The following is a 21,573-nucleotide window of genomic DNA, read 5'->3' as shown; positions in this document are numbered from 1 at the left end:
TAGCATAAAATCTCCTCCAGATGTAACAAGTTCCTTCTTGTTAGGTTGAATACTTTTTAGGAATGAGATTCTCAGAAGATGCTTCTGCCCTCACGCCCCAAAGAAACACAAAGACCCCAGTAGAGATTTTTAGAAAACTCTGTAGGAAAATTAAGCTCAACTAAAACACTAAATTAAAAAACCTGACTGCTGTATGGAGACAAACACCCAGATTCACTACAGATACTACACAAATAGATTCATATTCTTAGAAGAACAGAACTTTTTCTTTAAATGCAAATCGTAAGTACTGATCAACAAAATAGACTACAACATACTCACTTTTTGTGCAATAGCTGAGAATCTTAGCACATTGAGTGTTTCTTCATAGGTTGAAGCACACTGGCTGATGTTTGCTAACATGTGTATCTTCCCTTTTCCACTGAAGAATCCCTGAAGAAAGTGTGTTAACTTACTTTCACGAAACGGTATGTGCTGCTGCACCCTTTGAAGACAAAAACCACAGCAAATCCCATTAGCAGAAGTTAACAGCTTCATTTCAATGTGAGAGCTATCCAAGTGGAAGACAACACATTAATAACTGCACTAGTCTTTAAATCATTTTGAGTTGTGGGTTGTTTTGAATTTAATCTTTTTGCTAGTTTGCAGACAGGTTGTATGATTGTTCCAGCTACTATGCAGCCATTATCTTCTTAGACAACCCACGAGAACATTTAAAACAAAAAGTACATTCAACATCCAGCCTAAGATAGGTCATACAGCCTCACGTTAGCTTAAATTCTCTCTCACCTTTCTCTTTCCCTTACCACATCTGGCAAACTGACCTATCTACTTCTAAGAAAACAGTACCCAACAAAATCAGAGATAACCACTCTCTCAGTATATTGTCTCTAGGAAAGGACAATAGTAAATACTTTGGAAATAAAGAAGCATATACTTATCACAACATCTCTGGTGTTTCCTAAACCAAGGTTAAGTCACTGAATCAAACAGCTGGTGATGTACAGAAAATTAGGAGAGAACTCCTAAAGCGTGACTAAACACACTGTTCTCTAGTGAGGTTACCTGCTGGACTCTTTACAGCTACTGAATTCTGCAAACAGAGCTAAAAGCTTCACATAGCTACGCTCCTGTCACAACACACGTGACCCATAAGTAGCTTTAGTGCAGGAGTGGTAAATGAGTTCTTATTTTAAAGAAAATTACTATCAAAGTCATCACTACATTTCCCCCATATTGTTAAAATTTCAAGTGATCAGGACCAACAAATAAAACAGTTCTGAATAAATCAAAGCACTTTAAGCAGCAGCTAATTTTAAGGAATCCTTCTTCCCTAGAAAGGACAGACAGACAAGAGACTAATCCAGTAGCAAGGCCTATTTTCATCTACTTTTAAGCATAACAGAATTTGAATAGGCTACCAGGCACAGTGTGGCATTTCATGAACACAGAGCTCACCTCATCTTTGGGACAGAAAGACACCTTCAAATGAGAATCAGCAGAGAATTCTGCAATTATATCCAGCTGTGACTGTAAATAAATACTACATTGTTTAAAATACAGAAAGCTCTGTCTGCACTCATTTAGAGCACAACCTCAGACAGAAGTAGCAAGCAGGCTTTCTTCTCTCTGAATTTGGTTAGCTAGATCAGAAAGAATGATGAAGTTGCATCAAGGTTTGGAAATATATATATATATGTATATATGTAATTATATATATCTATATGTATATATGTAATTATATATATCTATATATAATTTTTCTTTTCCAAATTATATATATATAATATATATATTCTGACCATGTCTCTTGGCTAGGACAAAGCACAGCAATATCCCTGAGGAAAACTGTTACAGCAGAACTAAATGATAAATGCAACTAACTAACAAAGGAGGAAAAGGTCTAACATTTCACACATTTAAAGTGAAAATAGTGAAAACAAATTTTATAATCTGCCCCAGGACTTGTTTGAGAAGGCAAGGCCAGAAAAAAAAAAACAAAAAAACCACAACGCTAATTTGCTTAAGTCTATGATAACACATTCAGAAATTTAGAACTGGAATGGTTTTATTTGAAAAAACAAACAAACAAACAAACAAAAAACAACAACAAAAAGAAGGCAAGTTTATAGATCACTTTCTTAGATCATTAAGTCTTCACACATCTGCAGAAGCCTACAGATAGTTTTCACTCATAACATAGTTTCGTACACTGCACTTTAAACAATAGTTTAAACATTGTACATGATATCTGAAATCTACAACTAGTTTACAGTTTGTACAAGGACTTACTTTGACTGCTGACTGATCTTGAGTGCACTAATACACTTGCTTAGAGTTAGGAGAGATGCATTGATATTTCCACTCTCTTTCAGTCTGTCACCTTCATTGCACGTCTTGGTATTCCTTTCTGAACCAGCAAGATCACACAGTGATAATCTGAAGGCAGATAAGGAAAATTAAGTTTTCTTGCCTTTGAATGTACATTGATTATTTATCATTTCCAACACAACCACTCCTCCTAGAGGAACAATTTCTTGAACCCTTTCATGCTTTTTAATGTTGGTTTCCTAGTGAAGTTGCACACTACTTCCTGCCAAACTCTTTTCCAACACAGCTTCCATTTTTCTGCCATATTCTTCCTTCTGAGGATTTACATTAGTTCAGAAGTTGAGTGAGAAGGATAAAGGAACACTGTGTGGAACAGTGGGCACAAGATATAGAACAGCATTACAACTTGATGGTTTAGTACTGCATAATGACAGGAAATGGGGAACCACCACTCATACAGGGGGCTGTATCAGGGAACCTAGTGTCCGTAGCCCAATATCAATACATCAATACTGAAAGTAACTGACAATTTCATCCTAAAAGAAGAAGGGAACTCTGCTCTGAACTTACTCATTGACTCGTGTCACTCGTGGCATTTCAAGGTCTTCAATTCTTAGTACCTTAATTGTAAATATACTGTGGCTAAAAGGAGAAATGAAGCAAGGTCAATAGCCAGAAATACACACATTTTCTAAAATCTGTAACATCTGTTCAAAACACTGCTGGATTTATTCCAGATTCAATTAACAATAATTCTACTAGATGCATTAAACCTTTTAAAGAGACATTCTGTCTTGGTTTATTTTGCTTTTCTTCCCCCTCATGAACCACCATTACTTACATGGAAGAAGGCTTAGTTGTTTTGTTGAGAGTTTTTGATAAAACACTTAGCTTTTGTATGCACTTATCTGCTTGAAGGACTAATCCTTCTAGTTCAAAGCACTAGAATCACAAACTGTCACAAAATATCACATGGAACACTAGATATCAAGCCTTTTTAAAGCCTCTTCCCCGAAAAAAAGCCATAAACAATATTTTCATTCATCCCTCTTCCCCACACTATGTTACACCCAATGTTAGTGAAAGTTTCCCACCTTCAGCTGGAGCAAGTATTTAGCTTTGTGCTTGCAAAACTCTGGTGTTTCTGTCCCAGTTTAAAAAGTCTGAAAGCTTCTTTAGAATCAGAAATCTGAACCCACTGCAAACCTTTCAAAAGAAGGAAAAGTGATTTTTGCAAGCTTCACTAGCAAAAGAGAAAGTGAACAAGAAATAAGGTATACAAACTAAGAACATTTAGTTAAGACAATAAAATACTTCATTAACTCTGCCTCAAACATACGACAAGCTGATGGCAGATAAGACTAAGATTCTTCCTCCCACAGAAAAGGGCAAGGTATAGTATAGCACAACAGTTTATCCTACCAGTATACTAAAGTATGTTCCATCCAAATTAAGCGAGCAGCCTTAGTACTGAAAGTACAAAAGCTAAGTTCTTAAACTACAGAAGCCGAAAGTTTGTATTCATTGGTGCAGAAGTCAATCTGAGAAGTTTTTTGTTTTAGCTTGTAGTTGTTATTGGGGATGGGTTATCTGGATTTTGTCTGCATTATAACGACTGTATGGCTCTCATTTTCAAGGATGATGAAGGCAGTGGAGTTCACACAGGCTTTATGGGCAAAGTACAGGAATAAGGAGAATACTGTTGAAGATGCAGATACGTACATGTAGCTTGTTGCCTTCACATTCAAGCAGACACTTCTAGAGCTACACTGAACACATTTAAGAGTTTTCTAACTCAGAAGAAATGTTGTTACACTATTCCATGACAAGCTTGGCAGTTTGCAAAGTATTCTAGTTACCTTTTACGTAAGAATATCCCTTGATGTCTTGAGCAAGGCAAAGTGTCCTTTTTTTTCTGTCATTTGATAAAGGAGCCAGTAAATCATAAAAACATTCATTGTAAATCTCAAAAAATGAAACCCAGAGAACTTCACAAAATCATCTATAGATAATCTGCTAAGTTGGTCTGATCCTTCTGAGAGATTTTCTGCACCTGCAAAGTAGAAAATATTACAAGTCAATGTAGAGACAGTAAAACTAGCTGCATTTAAAAATAAGTAATAGTTAAGCTTACAGCTTAAAACTTTTCCCAGAACATAAACACAGAGAACCCCCACCTCTCATACAAACACCAAGTATCTGGAAGTCAAGACGCTTGCCCTACACATTTGCAAAGACACGCCTGCTATAAAGCTTGCTTTTTCACTTCCAAAACCCAATCTAACATCTATAGTTGGGTTAGAAATATTCAGAACTCTTCAGTCTTTACAATATAGAGAACTGAACTAGTAAGGACACTTCGTTCTGACTTTTTAGGGAAAAAAAAGTATTTAGTGAGTTCTTAAGTGCCCTAAAGGCCTGTCGGAAAACCACTAGGGATCTTATCAGAAATCATACTCTTTTTCTTTGTTTTACTTTCACCTCATAAAACCAGGTTATGATAGATGTCCCAGTAGTCTCCTAGCCATTTTATTCCTTCTGTTTTCTGCCCAGATGTCCTGCCCATTATTCCGTTCTGTTACAAATAAAAGCTAAATAATCCTTTTATTATCAGCATTAGCCAAAAAGCCAGTCGTTTACCTTACAGAAGCTTTTCTAATTGCTACTGTTTAATATAAAACATACCCTTAGAATCAGCTGGGGATTTGTCATTAGTGCTGTTGTGATGGTCTACATATGAAAGAAAACAGAGACTTTAGGATTTATTATTGATGTACAGCACCAATACACCACTGGTTGCTTTTATTTATTTATTTATTTATTTTTTAAAGCAGCTGTATTGCTCTACCACAAAACAATACAGTATAGTTCCAAGGTGCCAACACAAAAATCCTGGCTACACATTTTGACTGGTTTCACCTTACTACTCATTTCTGACAATTCCTTTACTATAAGATCTGATGCACTTCAGCTTCCTGATTCAGAAAGAAAAAGAACAAATAGGGAGAGAATCCCCAACAGGAAAAGGAGTTATTTAATAAGATGATTTTCAATAGCCCATTTATAATCTGCATTTTACCCTTCAAGAATCTTGGACTCCTGAAATATTTTTCTTATTGGGATTTTCTTAATTCAGGACTTCCATATCCTATGGCTTATTAGGTCAACTCTCAGAAAAGGAAGTTAAGGTAGAATACTCGATCACTTAATGTAGATAAGCAGCTTATTATTTCTTAACTCAGGCTATCAAAGTGTTACACAAATGAAGTTATGACTAAATTTTGTAAATATAATATTTTTAAGTAGTTTGGTCATAGAAAATACAGAATAGCTCCCAACATGTAGATCTCATGATGTTCATAGATGTATACTCAGTTCCCAGGCTTCAGGTTGTGTTGCTTTTTTATAGAGCACAAAAGTAGAAAGAAATTCTCATCTACTGAAGAGGAGGAATCTCACCTACCAGATACAGTATGCTTAGAAGTAAAACTTCTAACATAGAAGTTTTCATCTACATGACACTCACCCAGATCTGGCTTTGTATAGTCAGCAAAGCTTGTACCTACTTAGCTTATAAGGTCAAGTATTTTACCTAGGAACACGGTTCTTTAAACTAGAGGAGGCACCTATATCGCACGATCGCATCTTAACTCTCTAATGGAGTAGGATGAGATCAGCATATAGCTGTCCACTGCATTTTCTTTCCACATACTCACTAAACCTAAAACAGTTTTACACATCTTTGGTTCATGTAGAAGACAGGTGTTGTTTTTCCCCGAAATACTTAAAGATCATTGGAGCCAGACTTCATACTCAGCTGTGCTCTTGAAATAATTCAGAAGGAATTTTACTGCCACCTGCCTTTCACACTGTGAAGTCCACACTTAACCACCTCATCAGTAAGATCAAGTTAACATACTCCACAACTAAAATACCCCAGTGTGGTGTAGCACACCACTAATAAGATGCTTCATTCTTTTTCAGCAAGAACAGAAAGACAAATAGAAAACTGTGTGTAAATACAGAACCCTCTTTCATTACAGAATGGAAAGGATAACACTGAACTATCACAAGATGCATGTACTCATCATTTCTTTATAAAGTAGTTTCCTACCTCTTTTGTCAGATGAAGCAACAAATTTTTAAGAGCAATTTCTTCTCTCACTTTGTCATTAGTCAGTTTTACGTAATCTCTCCACCGAATAGGTTTCAGATCCATTTTTGTGTATAGCCTTCCTCCAACAGTTTTAAACAACATATCCATCGTCCTTGGCAAAATACCAACATCATCTTCTGTCCCTGTAAGCAATACACAAAAGAAGGGCCAGGTTACTATTGTAAGCAACATATAAACATAAATGAAGACAAAGATAACTGATTCTAATCTCAAAGTATACACAAAGAATTTAGAGGCCAGTTACAGTCTGAAGCAATGTTTGCAGTGTTACTAGACTGTTCCCTGAAAAATACTGGCTTTAAGCAACAGCTCACATCCCATTCCTTAGACATTACAGGGCATCACTTTAAAACAGCCAGAATATTCTGCATAAGCTTAGCCTTAAGAAGAAAAAATAACCCACAGCAAACTCCCACATTTAACAGACGTGCAGATTTTCAACTGTTTACCAGGCTCCCTTCCCGCTCTGAAACAACCCTGAAATAACAACCAGAGTGATGTCTCTGCTACAACATCCCGTTCGTCCCACAAACCCTATTTAGAAATATCTACAAGTCTCATAAAAACTGTTAAAGTAACTCAGCTCCTTTCCCATTGCCTTTTCTTGGAGCACACAACTACCTCCACATCTTGCCTACTTCATGCCTTAGTTTTTCCACTGTCACTAAATACCAAGCAAGCTTCAGTGTTTTAAAGTCAGTCATGAACACAAGAGAGGACAATACGCAGAAGAATTTCTATAGTGCTGTATGGAAGGTGCATAGAAAGATAATTTTTGAACATACTACCCTGTTGATTCTTAATATTTAAGTCCTAAAAAGGTATTACTATGGGAAAGTCTTCAGCTCCACGCATATAAAACTATTGGAAATACATAGTAACAGAACACTAAATAACAGAAATAAGGGGAATTTGTTTCCTGTGAACCCAATCGTTTCATTTGTTATGACAATATTAAACATAAAAAACAACTGCTCCCAGCCAGAAAGGAGATTGATGTATTATTTCTGTACTACTAAAGCTCAGGGAACACAATCTTCTATGCTGCTGTTATTACTAAAATCAGAAATTTGAAAAAAGATTGAAATACCTTGATCAAATGTTTCAGAATGTTTAATTTCTGCCTACAATAAATCAAACAAACTCAGACATACTTTGCCTTCAAATAAAGAACAGCATTTAAGATGCACGCATTTATGGTAGGAACAAAAACCAAAGTTATTGTAGTGTATGCTGTCTTACACACTTGTAAATTTAGTAATATTTGTTATGGAAGAAGACGACTTTTCAAGGCTACTAGTATTCAAAAGAAGGCAACGTACAAGGCCTGTTGAGTAACTAGGTAAGAAGTCATAACATCTCTCTCTTCTAGAAGTAGTTCTCACTTTAAGAAATTAATTCAAGGAAAAAGCATTTCTGCTCATACCTTGGAATGTGTAAGTTTTCCCAGCATTTGTAACGCCATACGTAAAAACAAGGCGATTACATCCTTCTAAGAACTCTTTCACTGGTTGCTTCACAGTACCTTCAAAGAATTCTTCTTGAGTTGCTTCAGGTCCAAACACCTGAATGTTACCAAGAAGCTGGTTAATCTCTTTATTTTGTTTAAGCAATATTTAAGTACTTGTAAGGAGTCAGATACACGTTGATAATTCTAAAGACAGTTAAGAAAAACTTGTTTGCTTTATATGAAGTAACAGAAGACAAGCAACTTTTTCCACAAATAACTTAATATCATTTAAAGACAATTAATTTACCCGTGAAAAGGTGAACTTCTGTGTTGTCTGTCCTAAAGTTTTATTGCTCATTCTTCCCAATGAGCTCTTAGGGGACTTCAGTATGATGCTTGTTGAGTCCTCAAGTGAAACACATCCCTATTACAGGGAAGCACAAGTAATGCAGGCATGAAAAAAGTTTTAAAAGGTCATCTTACAGGAAAGAAAACATATATACTTTAAGGGTTGTTTTTTTGTTTATGATTAAATAAATGCCTTACCTGCGATCCATTTGCTCTCTCCCGTGCCGTAAAGGGTTTAATACGCAGGCAAACTTGTATGCGTCCCCTAGGCTCCAAACTAGACCTCTAAAATTAAAGAGCTGGAAGTTAGAAATCTGACTAGATCCTCTGTTTGATGATTAGCACATTAAAGCAGTATTATTTTCATCATCCTATTGTAACAGACTCATTTGTTAACACAGGAAGTAATAATATTTTACTGTTTTCACAAGTGCTTTGGACCCTGCTAAACTTCTTTGTCAGAGCCTAGAATTTCAGAACAAGTACTACTGCAACACACTCCTGTACTGCATTCAGGCCAACTATGAACAAAAGTACTCCATTATTGTGCTTCTGAGACAATGTTAGCTTCATCCACTGATACCGGTGCTCCTCATAAGGTATCAAAGCAACACCACAAATCTTGGTCTAGTCTATGTACAGTCTAAAAGCATAGTGAAGATGATTTTCATCTCCTCTGTAAGATTCTAATGCTTCTTATAAAGAAAAGAATTAAGTTTATTTATTTTTGGAGAAACAAGCTGCCTTTGTGGTCCTGAGGGCCCCTTTTTGTCACCTGTTGGGCATAGCAAGAGAGCTTTTCTTGTACAAATCTATGCCCCGTGTACCTTTCTCCATCCCAAAACCTAGAGTTGTGGTGCAGACACTGGATGCTGACCAGAGCAGTAAAAGAACAGAAGAGGGGAAAAGCAGATACAGGTAAGACACCTAAAAGAAAGGAAAAGAGCAGAAGAGAAGGAAGGATACGGTTAAGAACAAAGGACAGAAGATGGAAAGTGCTATAGAGGATTGGACTGGACATGAGCAGATCAGAGCTACACCAAGGTGTGGCTTCTCCCTGTGTCCCTGTCCACCACTGGCAACATCCCCCAATGACAGGGATGATGCTGCCCCAGCAGCTGATGGGGTTGTGGTCTGGGGTTACGTTCTATGCAGAGCCTCCAGAACCTGCTACAGACCTCCAGTTCCCTGCCACTTCTTTTTTTCAGGTGTCTGCACACAAGGAACAGGTGTTCTCTATGCCCTGCATGCTGGTAATTAGTGTGGGCAATTACTGTGTGGGAATTGGGGGAAGGAAATTCAGGGGTGGGATAGTGAGGAGGAATTGGAGGGGGCTGGGAAATTGTTTGGGTGGGATTGTAGAGATCAGATATGACTGCTAGGATGGGGGATATTTGGTTGGAAATATTGTCATTTCTATTACTCATTGCTTTGTATAAGTTATTAAATGCTTTATGTTCCCTCTGCTACATCTCTGCTTGCAGTCATTTGTGCAGTGACAAAGGTCCTCAGCTCTACATGCCCACCTCCAAGGTAGGATGGAGCACCACAGATGGCAGTGTTCCACAGCTGCCACCAGCAGCCCCAGCTCATCCCTCCACACCTGAGGTGTGAGTGGCTGTGAGAGGAATGTCTCTGTGGAAGTGCAGCTCATTCCTCCCCTCTGATGGGGGCAGAAGGCATCTGCATTTCCCTCATGGCTCTTATTTCCTGTGTTACTGTGGGAAATGAGCTGAGCCACTGTGCCTCCCTACTATGGCAAGCTCTGCAGCTCTGCCACTGTCTTTATACTCAGCTGTTCCTGTGTGTAATGCTCCACACTTGGACCCTGCAGAGCCCAAAGGCCTCCTTGGCTGCTGTTACTCACCTGGACATTGAGGGTGCTGTGTCTCCAGTCTGTACCTGCTTCCAGGTGTCACTTGCAAGACACTGCGATTCCACCTGGTTGGAACTGCAGTCAACAAACACAAATGTGAAAGAAATAAGAAAGGATTCTCTCATTTCACAGGCTTTCATCTCCATTGAAAGATGTTCTGCTGTGCAGCACAGCTGGGAGCATTTCATATGTGCAAAAAAGGGGGATAGGCCCTGGCTGTGCCCGGCCCCCTTCCGGCCCAGGCCCCAAAGCAGCCCCGACTGTGCTGGGTTCCCCTCTCACCTGGGCCCTGCAGTGGCCTCAGCTGTGCCTGGTCCCCCTCTGCTCTGGGCCCTGAGCTGGCCCCAGCTGTGCCTGGTCCTCCTCCATCCTGGGCCCCAAGGCCCTGCCTCTGCCTGCTCCCCCTCTGCTCTGGGCCCTGAGCTGGCCCTAACTGTGCCAGGCCCCCCTCTGGCACAGGCCCTGCCTCAAGCCCCGCCCCCTGCGGGCAGCAGTGCTAGTGCCTGTTGGTTTTGCTCTCTTCCCTCTTCTTTCCCTGTTCTCTTCACAAATGCTTTCAGATCCCCCAGGATGACGTGCACTGACACTGCTGCCTTCTTCCTGCACAAACTTTCTGGGCAGCTCAGCTTTTTCTACAGAGCAGCGTGCCTTTGGAAGTGCTTGGAGGATGTAAACTAACAGCAAGAGAACACTGAGCTCTTCTGGGTCTTTCTAGGAATGGCAAAGAGACAGGAGAGAGTGCTCAGCCTTGAGTGGTTGCTTGTATGCAGAAATCACAGTTGTCAACATCTGTGCTGTTTTGCTGTAGGCAGTAGTGTGTGACAAGAAGCCTACAATTATCAATTTAGTGAACGTAATTAATTGTAACAGTTCCCCTTTCTTCTTCCCTTGACACTTGGGTTATGGAGTTCTCCTATGCTGTGTGCCGGTGTAATACCTCTGAGCCACAGCACTGTTGCGTTTAGCAAAGCTCATGGCAACAGGCTTTGGCCAACCTCAGAGCTACGTAGATGATGATAAGATATCCGATGATAGGAGAGAAAATGAACAAGCTCCAAGGTAAGTGTTGTTTTTTCCTTCTAGTCAGCACGCCATCGCTAAATCTTCCATGCTGTGACTTTTATCGTGACAGTGATGATCCCTTAACCTCACACCTTTAGCGCAGCACTTTCTGTGGAGATTCCCACCAGTGACAAAGTATTAGTGCCGCTTTTCTGCCTGTTTCTTTTTTGTCTGTATTTTCCAGAATGTGGGTATTTCTTTCATTGCCCACAAACACTGCCCAGTGCAGGAGGAGGCAGGGACAAGAGTCAGGAGCAAGGGCAGAATAGTTTCTCAGTTAGTGAATGGAATGCCAGTGTTTTCTGCATATGGACTTGCCATAGTGCTTCTTACAAGGCCTAACAGTGGGATGAAATGTGCCCTGAAGCAGGTGTGCTTGCAGGAAGGCAAAAGAGAATTGCAAATATTGCTAAGGGGGGCCAGTAAGATGATCAGAGGGCTGGAGCACCTTTCCTATGAGGACAGGTTGAGGGAACTGGGCTTGTGCTTGGAGAAGAGAAGGTTCCAGGGAAACCTCACTGTTGGCTTCTAGTATTTGAAAGGAGCATATAAACAGGCAGGGGAATGGCTGTTTACAAGGGTGGATAGTGATAGGACAAGGGGAATGGTTTTAAAGTGATACGGGGAAGTTTAGGTTGGATATTAGGTTGATGTTTTTCACACAGAGGGTGGTGACGCACTGGAACAGGTTGCCCAGGGAGGTTGTGGATGCTCCATCCCTGGAGGCATTTCAGGCCAGGCTGGATGTGGCTCTGGGCAGCCTGGTCTGCTGGTTGGAAACCCTGCACACTGTGGTCCTTTTCAACCCAGGCTATTCTATGAGTCTATGGCTGTTTTTAACACCAAAATGCAACTTGGCTTGTAATTGTTTCTAAAATGATCTGGTTCGTCCTGTTTTGAATGTGATATTTCTACAGCAGAAGGATGCAGAAGTGAAAAGGCTCGAAACGCTACTGAAGGAAATTGCCGAATGTCAGGACAACCTCGAGGAAGCAAATGAATCCATAAGAAAACCATCGAGATGAATTATTTCCTATGGCCAGACCGCGGGGGGGCAACGAGGTGGCCGCCACCCACCCCCCATCTCCTTCCCCTTCATCCAACACGAAGGGGGTGATGGCGGTGGGGGGCCGAGCCCCTTCCCACACCAACCGGCTTTCAGGTCCCACCCCCAGCGTTTCCCACATGGTGAGTGGGGGGGGGGGGGGGGGGGGGGGGGGGGGAAAGCGGGAGGGGCGCAGGGTGAGCCTTAATTCTGCTCCCCCCGACTCCAACCGCACCGATCAGCCCTGAGCCCCCCCCCCCCCACCTGCAGCAGCAGCGCCAGGATGTGGAGGCGATGAGGGGGGGTCGCGTCGTCGGGCTCCAAACGGAGGCAAAGCCGTAACCCCCCTCCGGGGCTCCCCATCGTGCCAAAGCCCTCCCGTAACCCCCCCAGGCTCCGGGCGGCCAAACGCCGCAGGTAGCGGCTGCACGCTTTGGGCCGGGGGGGGCCGGGCGCCTGAGCCAATACTCTCAGGTATCCCCGCAGCCCCCCTTCGTTTTGGGTGGTGGTGGTGGGGGCGCCCACGGGGGTACACGAGCAGCAGCAGCAGCAGCTCCACCTGTAGGGGGGGGACACACAGCCCTCCGTGGAGACACAGCTGACACGTCCCCACCCCTCTGAGGACACCCCCCCCCCCTCCCCGGGATCGCCTTCCTCCGGCTCTGTAGACCGTAGGAACCAAAGCGAAGGCGGAACGCCAGTGAAGCAGATCGCGTTTCCCAGGGGACTCATTTCCGCAGAGCACGCGTTCCCTCCGGGGGAGCGGGTTACGGCACGGACCCATTGGGGATAATGGGGGGAAGGGGGAGTGGAGACCGGAGAGGCCTGACCTGGTTGCGTGGGGCGGAGGGGGGGGGAACGGCAGAGGGAGCGGAAGAGGTTTGTGGGCTGAGGGCCGCCAACAGCCGCCCCCAAGGCCCCAGCATGGTTTAAGGGGGTATTTTGGGGCTAAGGGGTGGATTTGGGGTCCATAGGGTGGGTTTTGGGTGTATTTGGGGGCTGAGGGGTGGATTTGGGGTCCATAGGGTGGGTTTGGGGGGTATCTGAGGGTTATGGGGTGGCCTTTGGGGGTTTTAAGGTGGGCTTGGGGGGGTTTTTGGGGGCTGTGGGGTGGGATTAGGGTGCAGTGGGGTGGGTTTGGGGTCTATAGGGTGGGTTGGGGGAGGTATTTGGAGTCAGTGGGGGCACTCTAAGACCCCAGTTTAATGCGGGGGGCGGGGGGGTCTCTTTGGAACCAAATTGGGTTGAAGGGGAAGGGGCGTGGGGGGCAATCTTTATGCCTACGGCTCCCCCTAGTGGTCACCCACAGCCACGACAGGGGAACTTCGTGTCCTTCCGTGCAGGGGGGCAGAGCTTAGGGGTGGGCCCATATGAGTGTATATGGCCCAGCCCCCTCCCATCATCAGCGCTTCCTGCCCCGGGGCTGTGCCGCACCCAACGCTGCGTTCTGAGTTTCTATATAAAGGGTGTGTGTGTGTGTGTTATTAATGAGTATATATTGAAGGGGGGGGGGGGCTTTATTTTGGGGGGTTTGCGATGGCTTCGGTGTGGAAACGGCTGCAGCGTGTGGGGAAACGGGCGGCCAAAGTGCGATTCAAAGCGGAGCTGGAGGAAGTGCTGCTCGGGGGGGTGGGGGGGGGGAGTGGTGAGTGAAGACCCCCACCCCCCCATTAAATAACATCAACATATACACAAAAGAAGGGTGGGGGGTTATGGGGGGTGTATAACCCTATATTGTGCTACAGGTGACCACCCCTGTCAGACACTTGTGACCTCCCTGACTCCAGCCCTGCTGCATGCAGGCACCACCTCCCCAATATCCAACAGGGTTGTGAGCCCCAAAACCTTGGGGGGACACTTGGGGTTCTATGGGGACATGAGACCCCAAATCCTTGTGGACACATTGGGGACACCCGGTGGGGATGTGGACCCCAAAACCTTGGGGTGAAGCTGAGGATGTGGACCCCAAAAACCTCACGGGGTGAAGCTGAGGATGTTGGGGATGTGGGCATAGGACCATCCTCCTACAGGACCAGCAGCAGCAGCTCCATTGTGTGACCTGCAGGGAGCTGGAATGGGATGGGGTTGGGGGGGTCACAGGGGTTATGGGATGGGGTTGGGGGGGAGGGGCTCACAGGGGATGTGAGCAGACCCCCGTCCCATAATCAACAACAACCCCCAACCCAAAGCGGGACTGCCCCCGCCATGAGCCCTAAAGGGGCTTTCATCTGACCTGATCCCCCTTTTCCCTACAGACCGCCGCAGACACAGCAAAGGGGCTGCAGCAACAACATCAACAGATTGGACACGTCTGAACAGATTGAACAGATTGGATACGTCCACCCATCCTGTTGGGCCCAGCTTTTCTTGGCTCTCTGTTCCCTCCTGGCCTTGCAGCTGGCAGCTCATCGGCTGCTTTGGGGCTTCAAGCACAGCCCCGATGGGTGGCAGAAGACTGAAAGGACAGAGCGGGAGGGGTCTGCCTGAGTGGCTGATGGCTTTGGGGCCGCATCCCGCCAGCCTGAGCCAGGAGCCTGGGCTGTAATGCAGCCTTCCCCACAGACAGCTGATGGGCTGTCCCATGGCTCTCTGGAGACGTGGAGAGGGACCAGCCCTGTGAACTGGGGGGCTCCTGGCCTCCCCATCCCTCTCTCGGGCAGCCACAAACAAGCAGCGACCCTTTGGCGTTAGGGAATGGGCTCTCGTTGGGTCACCCCCATGCACATCCCAGCCCACAGCCTCCAGCCTCACCTGTAGGCAATGCTCTCCCTCTGCAGAGAGCTCCGTCTCCTTCGCAACTGCCCGCTGTCAACACTTGCAGTGCTCAGGCTTCTGGTGTAGGTTGGAGTCATGTCAAATCTCACTGCAGTTGGGAAGGAAGAGGAGATTCGCCATCAAGCCTTTGGCTCGCTCACTAGCAGCAATCAGGCCTGTTCCCAGAGCCAGCCCTGAAACCATCTCTGTCCCCACTCCTGAGGGTGGATAGTGATAGGACCAGGCCAGGGAGGATGTGACTCTGAGCAGCCTGGTCTGGTGGTTTATGACCCTGCACGCTGTGGTCCTTTTCAACCCAGGCTATTCTATGAATCTATGACTGTATCAGATGAGTCTATGATTGTATCAGACCTCAGGGAAGTCACATGGAAGAGGCAAGCCTTTGAAATTAAGCTTGATTTGCTTTGCCCCTCATACACCTGATCACTGCATCCCTTACTTGGCAAATGGTCTTTCTGTGGGGTGTAGATGAGGAAAGGGAAAGAGGAAAATAAAGCAGCTGCTTTGTCCTAGAGCTCTTGTTTCACTGGGGTCTGGCCCTATTTTCTGAAACTAAAAGACGATGTGTGAAAGAAGGACGGGAAAGGTGCAAGGAGGTTTTGGTTTTGGTGCTGACTCCAGCCTGGTGCTTGCTGCTGGGAAAGGCACACTTGGCTCCAAGGAAGGATGCATGGGTGGAAAGCCAGTGGCCAGGGGTCAGGGATCCCCAGCAATAGAGGGCAACAGCCCAACCAAGAGCTGGGGTGATTTGCTTTTAAACTGCATCCAGTGAAGTCCTGTCCCATTGGTTCTGACATACGTCTCCCCATTCCCTTCCAGTTTGTGCAGAGGTGGCATGAAACAGAGGGCATTGCTTTCTGCCAGACTGCAGGAGCAGAAGCATTTCAGGTGCCTAAATGGTTTGCTTTCCACATTGTGGTTGAAAGGAGTACATATAGAAGGAGGACTTCCATTCTTGGGGTGGATATGCACATGGGAGGCTGCACAGGGAAGGCTCCATCCTGGCCAGTTCAGCCAGCAGCTGTATCCAACTGGCAGAAGCCCCACTCAGTGAGGCCAGCAATGGTCCAAGGGCCTCAAACCCCAGCCCATGAGGCCGGCACTGGCCCTGGGCCATAAAGCCACAGTAAGGGAAGTCAACATCGGCTCTGGAGCCTAAAGCCACAATCAGAGAGGTGAGCACCAGCCTCGGGGCATACAGATGTGCACCCCTATTCCTTCCCACGATCTCCCCTGGGACTCCATTGAGCACTATGAGGCCACATTAGTCTTGACTGGTTTTTAATGAAAATTACAAAACCATGACAGCTGCGCAAGAGTCACCTTCACTTCCCTGTTGTTTGACTTCAGATCACCCCATGGGCTGACCCTGGCGTTGGTTTCCTTAAATTCGGATCTAGGAGGCGTCCACTTCCATTATGATGAAAGCGCAGAAGTCATGCGAGCATTGCTGAGGTCTCAATGGTTGGCACGGTGGGAGGAGCACGTGTCCCACAGGTGGTGAGCAGAGCTGGTGCTCTGGCGAGCGTGCTGCACGCGGAGACTGAGCTCTGTGCATTTCGTGGAACAGATCACCCTGGCAGAGCCTGTCCGAAGGACTGCTGTGCTGTGTTGGTGAGCTGAGCGCAGCTTAGGCTGAACAGGCCCAACAGGTGAGCTGGGTTTGGTGCTGGCTGGCTGCTGGGAGGTGTCTCTACAGACATGAAATGCTAGGCCGGGGAGAAGTCCCCAGCTCCAGCAGTGCCCCTCCACATGGCTGTTCCCAGGGGAAAGAGGTTCTTGTGGAGATTCCAACCCGTGTTTTGGTGAGGATGATGAAACACCATTCATAAGGAAACAGAGCGCAACTTGTGCCTCACTACCACACGGATGGCTGGGTGCAGAGCTCCTGAGGAGATGGAGAAGAGCACTTGCTGACACAAGCCATGGCAGTCAGACACAAGCTGCAGCTAGCGTTGGGACGTTCTTGCAGCCAGCTGATTCCCAGACCTTTTCCTCCACAAGAGACTCAATTGCATGGCAGAACAAAGCTGGGAATATACTTCTCCCATTGACTTTTCTCTTGTGGATGATTTCTGCAGGGTTCCTGTTTGCAGGGAGATTTGGAGGATCGAGGCAGTCTTAGGAAGAGTGAAGCCAGCTCTTTCCAAGAGCAGGGAAAGTTCCTGTGGAGAGAGCTTGTGAGAGAACTTGTGCTTCCTCTGACACTTGAGCGATCATGTCTCAGCAAGGAGACAAGTGCGGATCCAATGCCTGCTCTGTGAGCGGAAAGGTATGGCTGGGTTCCTTTGGCTTGACTTTTCTTCTTTGTTCCCATTTGTAAAGGGAAGGAGTGGAGCAGGGGGAGCCCTGCTGGTCCTTTGGGACCTCAGTAAGCGGTTGGATCCTGAGCTCACTGCTGACAGCCTGGGCTAATGGCACGGGCAGGGCTCAGGCTGTATTTTCCCTTAGAGATCAATGATGTCTCAGCACTCTGATATCCCATCTCTGGCACGATCTGGAAGCTCTCAGCTGCCCGTTCCGACCTGAGTTTCTTCCTTTCTCTCTTCAGAGGCGGCGCAGCTGCCAGACATCCAGCTGCACCTTTCAGCGCGCAGAGGGACACAATGGGGATGGACTGTCTTTACTGCCACGCAAAAGTGAGTTTCTCTTCTGTCTGTAAAACAGGGTCTTTCTTTAGTGGGGGGTGGACACGGGCTAACAGGACAATACTGCTACTGTCATCTGTGAAATCAACACACGATCTTTTAGGGACAGAGCCCGTGCGTCCATGCAATGGTGCTGGGCAAGGTGGGAAACGGAAAGCCCATGCAGGTAAGAGCTGTGGTGTGGGTACCTGCCACTAAATAGGGCTGCATGAAGGGGTGCATGTGTGATGGAAGAGTGAAGAAAGCCCACTGCAGATCTGTGCTGACTGCAGAAATGGCACCATGCTGTAGCAGCAAAAAGGAAAATGGTAGGAACTACACTTGGAGAGTTGAAGTTGGTGGTTGGCTGTGCTCAAATCTTCCTCCCAAGAGATGCTCTTCAAGTATTTCTTGTTTCTTTCTGCCAGAAGATGACGCAAGCGGCCTTCCAGCAAAGCGCAGCCTTGCGGCAGGTCTGGGTAGGACTGCAGCCTGTGACGTGGCACCCAAGAGAGGTACAGAGGCACAACAGGCATCGGGGTTTGATTCAATGTCGTTCTAGTCAGGCTTTCTGTCTGTTCTTTCCTGGGAGTGTTGTTGCTGCATGTTGCTTGAGGTCTTTGTCCCTGGGATTTACAAGTACCTTCCCTGTCCAGATTTGAAATGCAAACCCACACTTCACCCAAGATCTGCTGCTGTGAACACTCAAGATGAGATTTCCTAGTATTGTGGCCCATTCTGCAGACTGAAAGTAGCCTTGGGCTCCCTTGAAGTCTAACTGCTTCTCCTTTCTTGATTATAACAGATGTACAATGTGAGCCAAATGGAATGATCTACGTGAAAGCAGTGCAGGAAGTGCTTTCTGGGAGAGATCATCTCCAGGCTGGAGGGCTTCCAGTAACAGCAGGTCCCAGCTCAGGGAGAAGACCTTCCCTGGCTGTGTGCCCCCGCTCTGTCTCCAAGACCCTGGCTGGAGGGAAACGCAAGGGCTTGGACGAAGAGCAACAGGCAGCAGCGCAGTTGCCTGCTAACAAAAGAGCCAGGGGCCAGAGCACCGGCAGTATGCCGGCCCCAACCCCACCACGGAGCTCCAAGCAAAGAGGTAAGAAGGTGCTGTGGCACCGTCCCGGTGAAGTGCTGTCCTTATCAAACACATTGAGTTTGCTTAGGGCTTGCTTTACCTTTTCCTTCTCTGTGGAGGGGAAAGGAGTTGAAGGCTACAAAGTCCAAAGGCAGCGAGGTGCCAGAATACCTAAACGCATCTCTTTCCATTAACATCATTATGCTCTTCCGTATTTCCCCCTGGAAATGTTACTCACTGAGAGGCTTCCTAGTCCCATTTGCTTTGTCTTTGGACTGCCATTTGTTTTCTCGGCACCCATATTTCTGCAGCTTTGCTGTAGACAAAATGAATTCATTGGTATTCTTGCTTTCCAGCAAGAAGACAACAACAAAAAGAAAGGAAAAGGGAAATGAGAAAGGCTTCTTTGAGAGCTGCACGTGCAGAGGTGAGTCCTTGGTGAACACAGACACGCATTCTCTTGTTGGTCTCAGTGCCTACATCTGTCAGACATAAAAGAGATGGCAAAATCCTGAGAGAAGCGATGGAATAGAAAAATTGTGTGTTTGAGGAAATGACACTGTCAGTGAGAGCTGCCATGGGGAGCTTGGACGCCTTCCTCTGGCTTGAGAACAATGTGGTTGGTAACAGCCAGAAGGTTTTGCTGTGATAAAGAAGCTTGCCATGTTGGGCACTGCAACCTTTGAAACGACCTTCCCATGACAGAGCATGAATCTTACCATAGACAACGTGTCATGGGAAGTAGTGTCAGTGACCTGAATGAAAGGAACATGCTGTTCCACACGGGGCCATTCTGGATGTTTACTGGTCAGGCTTTCTTCATGAGATCTCCCTAGATTGTTTCTGTCCTACTTCTACGCTTGCTTTGTTTCTTTCCAGTTCTTCGCAGAGATGAACAGCCTTGCAGAGATGATGCAGAAGGTGCACATGAAGGACTGAGAGGAAAAGCGTCACAAGGCAGCGGCTGCAGTGCACAGCATTTCAGTTGCAGCCCAACTCAGCATTCCATGTTTTACTACATTCTGGGATTTCTTTTATTTATTTATTTATTTATTTATTTTTATTTTTTTATTTTTTTTTCCTTTTTTTTTTTCTTTAATGCATTCAATCAATAAACTATCATAATTACATATTCACAAAGACTGCACAGCCTGATTTGTCCAGTGGCATTCCATGAGCAGCTGCCCGACATTTGGTCCAGAGTAGCATCTACGCATCTTCGGTCCACTATGCATCTTCGGCCCACCACAGCCCATCCCAGCACCGTTCTTCCAGGCAGTGCTCCAAGTGCTCCTGCTGTTGCTAGCACTCATAGAGGTTTCCCATGGAGCTCCATGGCACACAGGACCTGGCCCCCGCACACAGCTGTACAACCCCACTCCATTGCACAGCCCTGCACACAAACATGGGCAGCTCCTCTCTTGCACACAGCCACATGCCTGCTCATACTTGTATGACCCCAGCCATTTGAATAACACTGTGCACACACATTGATGTGCAACCCTGTCCTTCTGTCTACCCATGTGCATGGGCATCTATGTGTGCCACCATGCCTCCTTTGCACACCCAGGTGCCCACACAACATTCCATGCCCTTGTACTGATACTTGCTGCTACTCCTTCCCAGGCTGAAGATTCTGCACTTGCTTTTGTTAAACCTCTTCACGTTTATTGGTGCCCAGCTCTCCAGTCTGTCCAGGTCTTGCTGAATGGCAGCACAGACTTCAGGTGTGCCAGCCATTCTTCCCAGCTTTGTATCATAGGCGTACTTACAGAGCATGGACACTATCCCCTCCTCAAGGTCATCAGTGAAGATACTGAACAAGATCAGACACAGCACCAAGCCCTGGGGAACACTGCAGGCCACAGGTCTCCAAATGGACTCTGTGCTGTGATGCCATTATAGAAGGCTGCAGGGTTGGTTGAGCATGACTTTTCCTCGGTGAATCCAAGCTGCATACTGCTGATAAACTTCTTCCTTTCCAATTGCTCGCAGAAGGCATCCAGACCAAACTGTTCCAGCACCTTTCCAGGGACAGAGGTGAAACTGACTGCCGTGCAGTTTACCAGATCCTCCTCCTGCTCCTTTCTGAAGACTGCAGAGTCACAGGCTCTCCTCCAGCTTTCAGGCACTTCTCTTCTCCAAGACCTGTCAAAGATGACAGAGTTTGGCAATTACCTCTGCCAGCTCCCTCCGCACATGTGGATGCATCCCATCAGAGTCTATGGATTTGTGCACACTGATCCCACCCAGATGCTCCCAGATCACCCCGTCCTCACCCAGAGGAAAGCTCTCCATTTCCCAGGCTTTCTCTCTTCCCTCCAGGGTCCAGGAGTCCCAAGGGGCAGTCTTTGAAGTGAAAACCAAAGTAAAGAAGGCGTTCAGCATCTCCACCATCTCAGCATCACCCATTTCCAGGACACCCCCCTTCCCTATTTCCTACCTTTAGGGATGAACCAATCCTGAGCTCCAAAGAAGCGCTATTTAAATACTGCCCAGCTCTCATGGCTAGGAATGGATTTCAAGTAAGACTCATAGTCATAACGTGGTGTTGAGTGACCTGCAGTAAGCATTGTTACTGCTAGAAATGACCTGCAGTCTCAAGGAAAGGTAAACAAACCCATGCTAGGTATTACACTGAATCGCATCAGTGCAAAGGGCTTTATGACAGATTGCTTTTGTGTCAGCATCTATCAGATATCAGATGGGTCCCTTGGCTCATTTCCCACTTTGTTAGGAATTTGGAAGCACCGTGGAGGAGCTACATGCAAATCACAGTCAGTTTGACTAAATGGGGTGAC

At 45.9% G+C, this 21,573-nt stretch overlaps 1 protein-coding gene and 1 pseudogene across 5 annotated transcripts; one reads left to right on the top strand and one right to left on the bottom strand.

Moving 5' to 3' along the window:
• Positions 1-291: 291 nt before the first annotated feature.
• LOC146760465 (kinesin-like protein KIF20B) lies at positions 292-12,431 on the bottom strand (annotated as a pseudogene).
• LOC146760464 (zinc finger CCCH domain-containing protein 11A-like) lies at positions 11,097-19,912 on the top strand. 5 transcript variants are annotated; one of them, XM_085551610.1, is made up of 9 exons: positions 13,536-13,755; positions 14,545-16,239; positions 16,415-17,336; positions 17,616-17,703; positions 17,816-17,878; positions 18,120-18,206; positions 18,497-18,793; positions 19,129-19,199; positions 19,652-19,912. In XM_085551610.1, the coding sequence occupies exons 3-9, from the start codon at positions 17,283-17,285 to the stop codon at positions 19,709-19,711; spliced, it is 720 nt and encodes a 239-aa protein (XP_085407736.1). In that variant the 5' UTR covers positions 13,536-13,755; positions 14,545-16,239; positions 16,415-17,282; the 3' UTR covers positions 19,712-19,912. The 5 variants fall into 5 exon arrangements, with proteins under 5 accessions (XP_085407735.1, XP_085407736.1, XP_085407739.1 ...); XM_085551613.1 differs by having other exon boundaries at positions 14,545-16,716; positions 17,146-17,336; XM_085551612.1 differs by having other exon boundaries at positions 14,545-16,716; positions 16,831-17,336.
• Positions 19,913-21,573: the final 1,661 nt, after the last annotated feature.

This window comes from Coturnix japonica, chromosome 6 (genome assembly GCF_054131305.1).
Source record: "Coturnix japonica strain WE chromosome 6, WE-NBRP24, whole genome shotgun sequence".
Taxonomy (NCBI): domain Eukaryota; kingdom Metazoa; phylum Chordata; class Aves; order Galliformes; family Phasianidae; genus Coturnix; species Coturnix japonica.
Note: the sequence above shows the minus strand (reverse complement) of the source record. Positions and strands in the feature narration are given on the sequence as shown.

Excerpts from the sequence above, each read along its gene's own strand:
- LOC146760464 (XM_085551609.1), top strand. The coding sequence starts at position 17,283 with ATGTCTCAGCAAGGAGACAAGTGCGGATCCAATGCCTGCTCTGTGAGC. Across the intron at positions 17,704-17,815 it reads GTCTTTACTGCCACGCAAAA|GGACAGAGCCCGTGCGTCCA; the intron begins GTGAGTTTCTCT and ends ACGATCTTTTAG. Across the intron at positions 19,200-19,651 it reads TGAGAGCTGCACGTGCAGAG|TTCTTCGCAGAGATGAACAG; the intron begins GTGAGTCCTTGG and ends GTTTCTTTCCAG.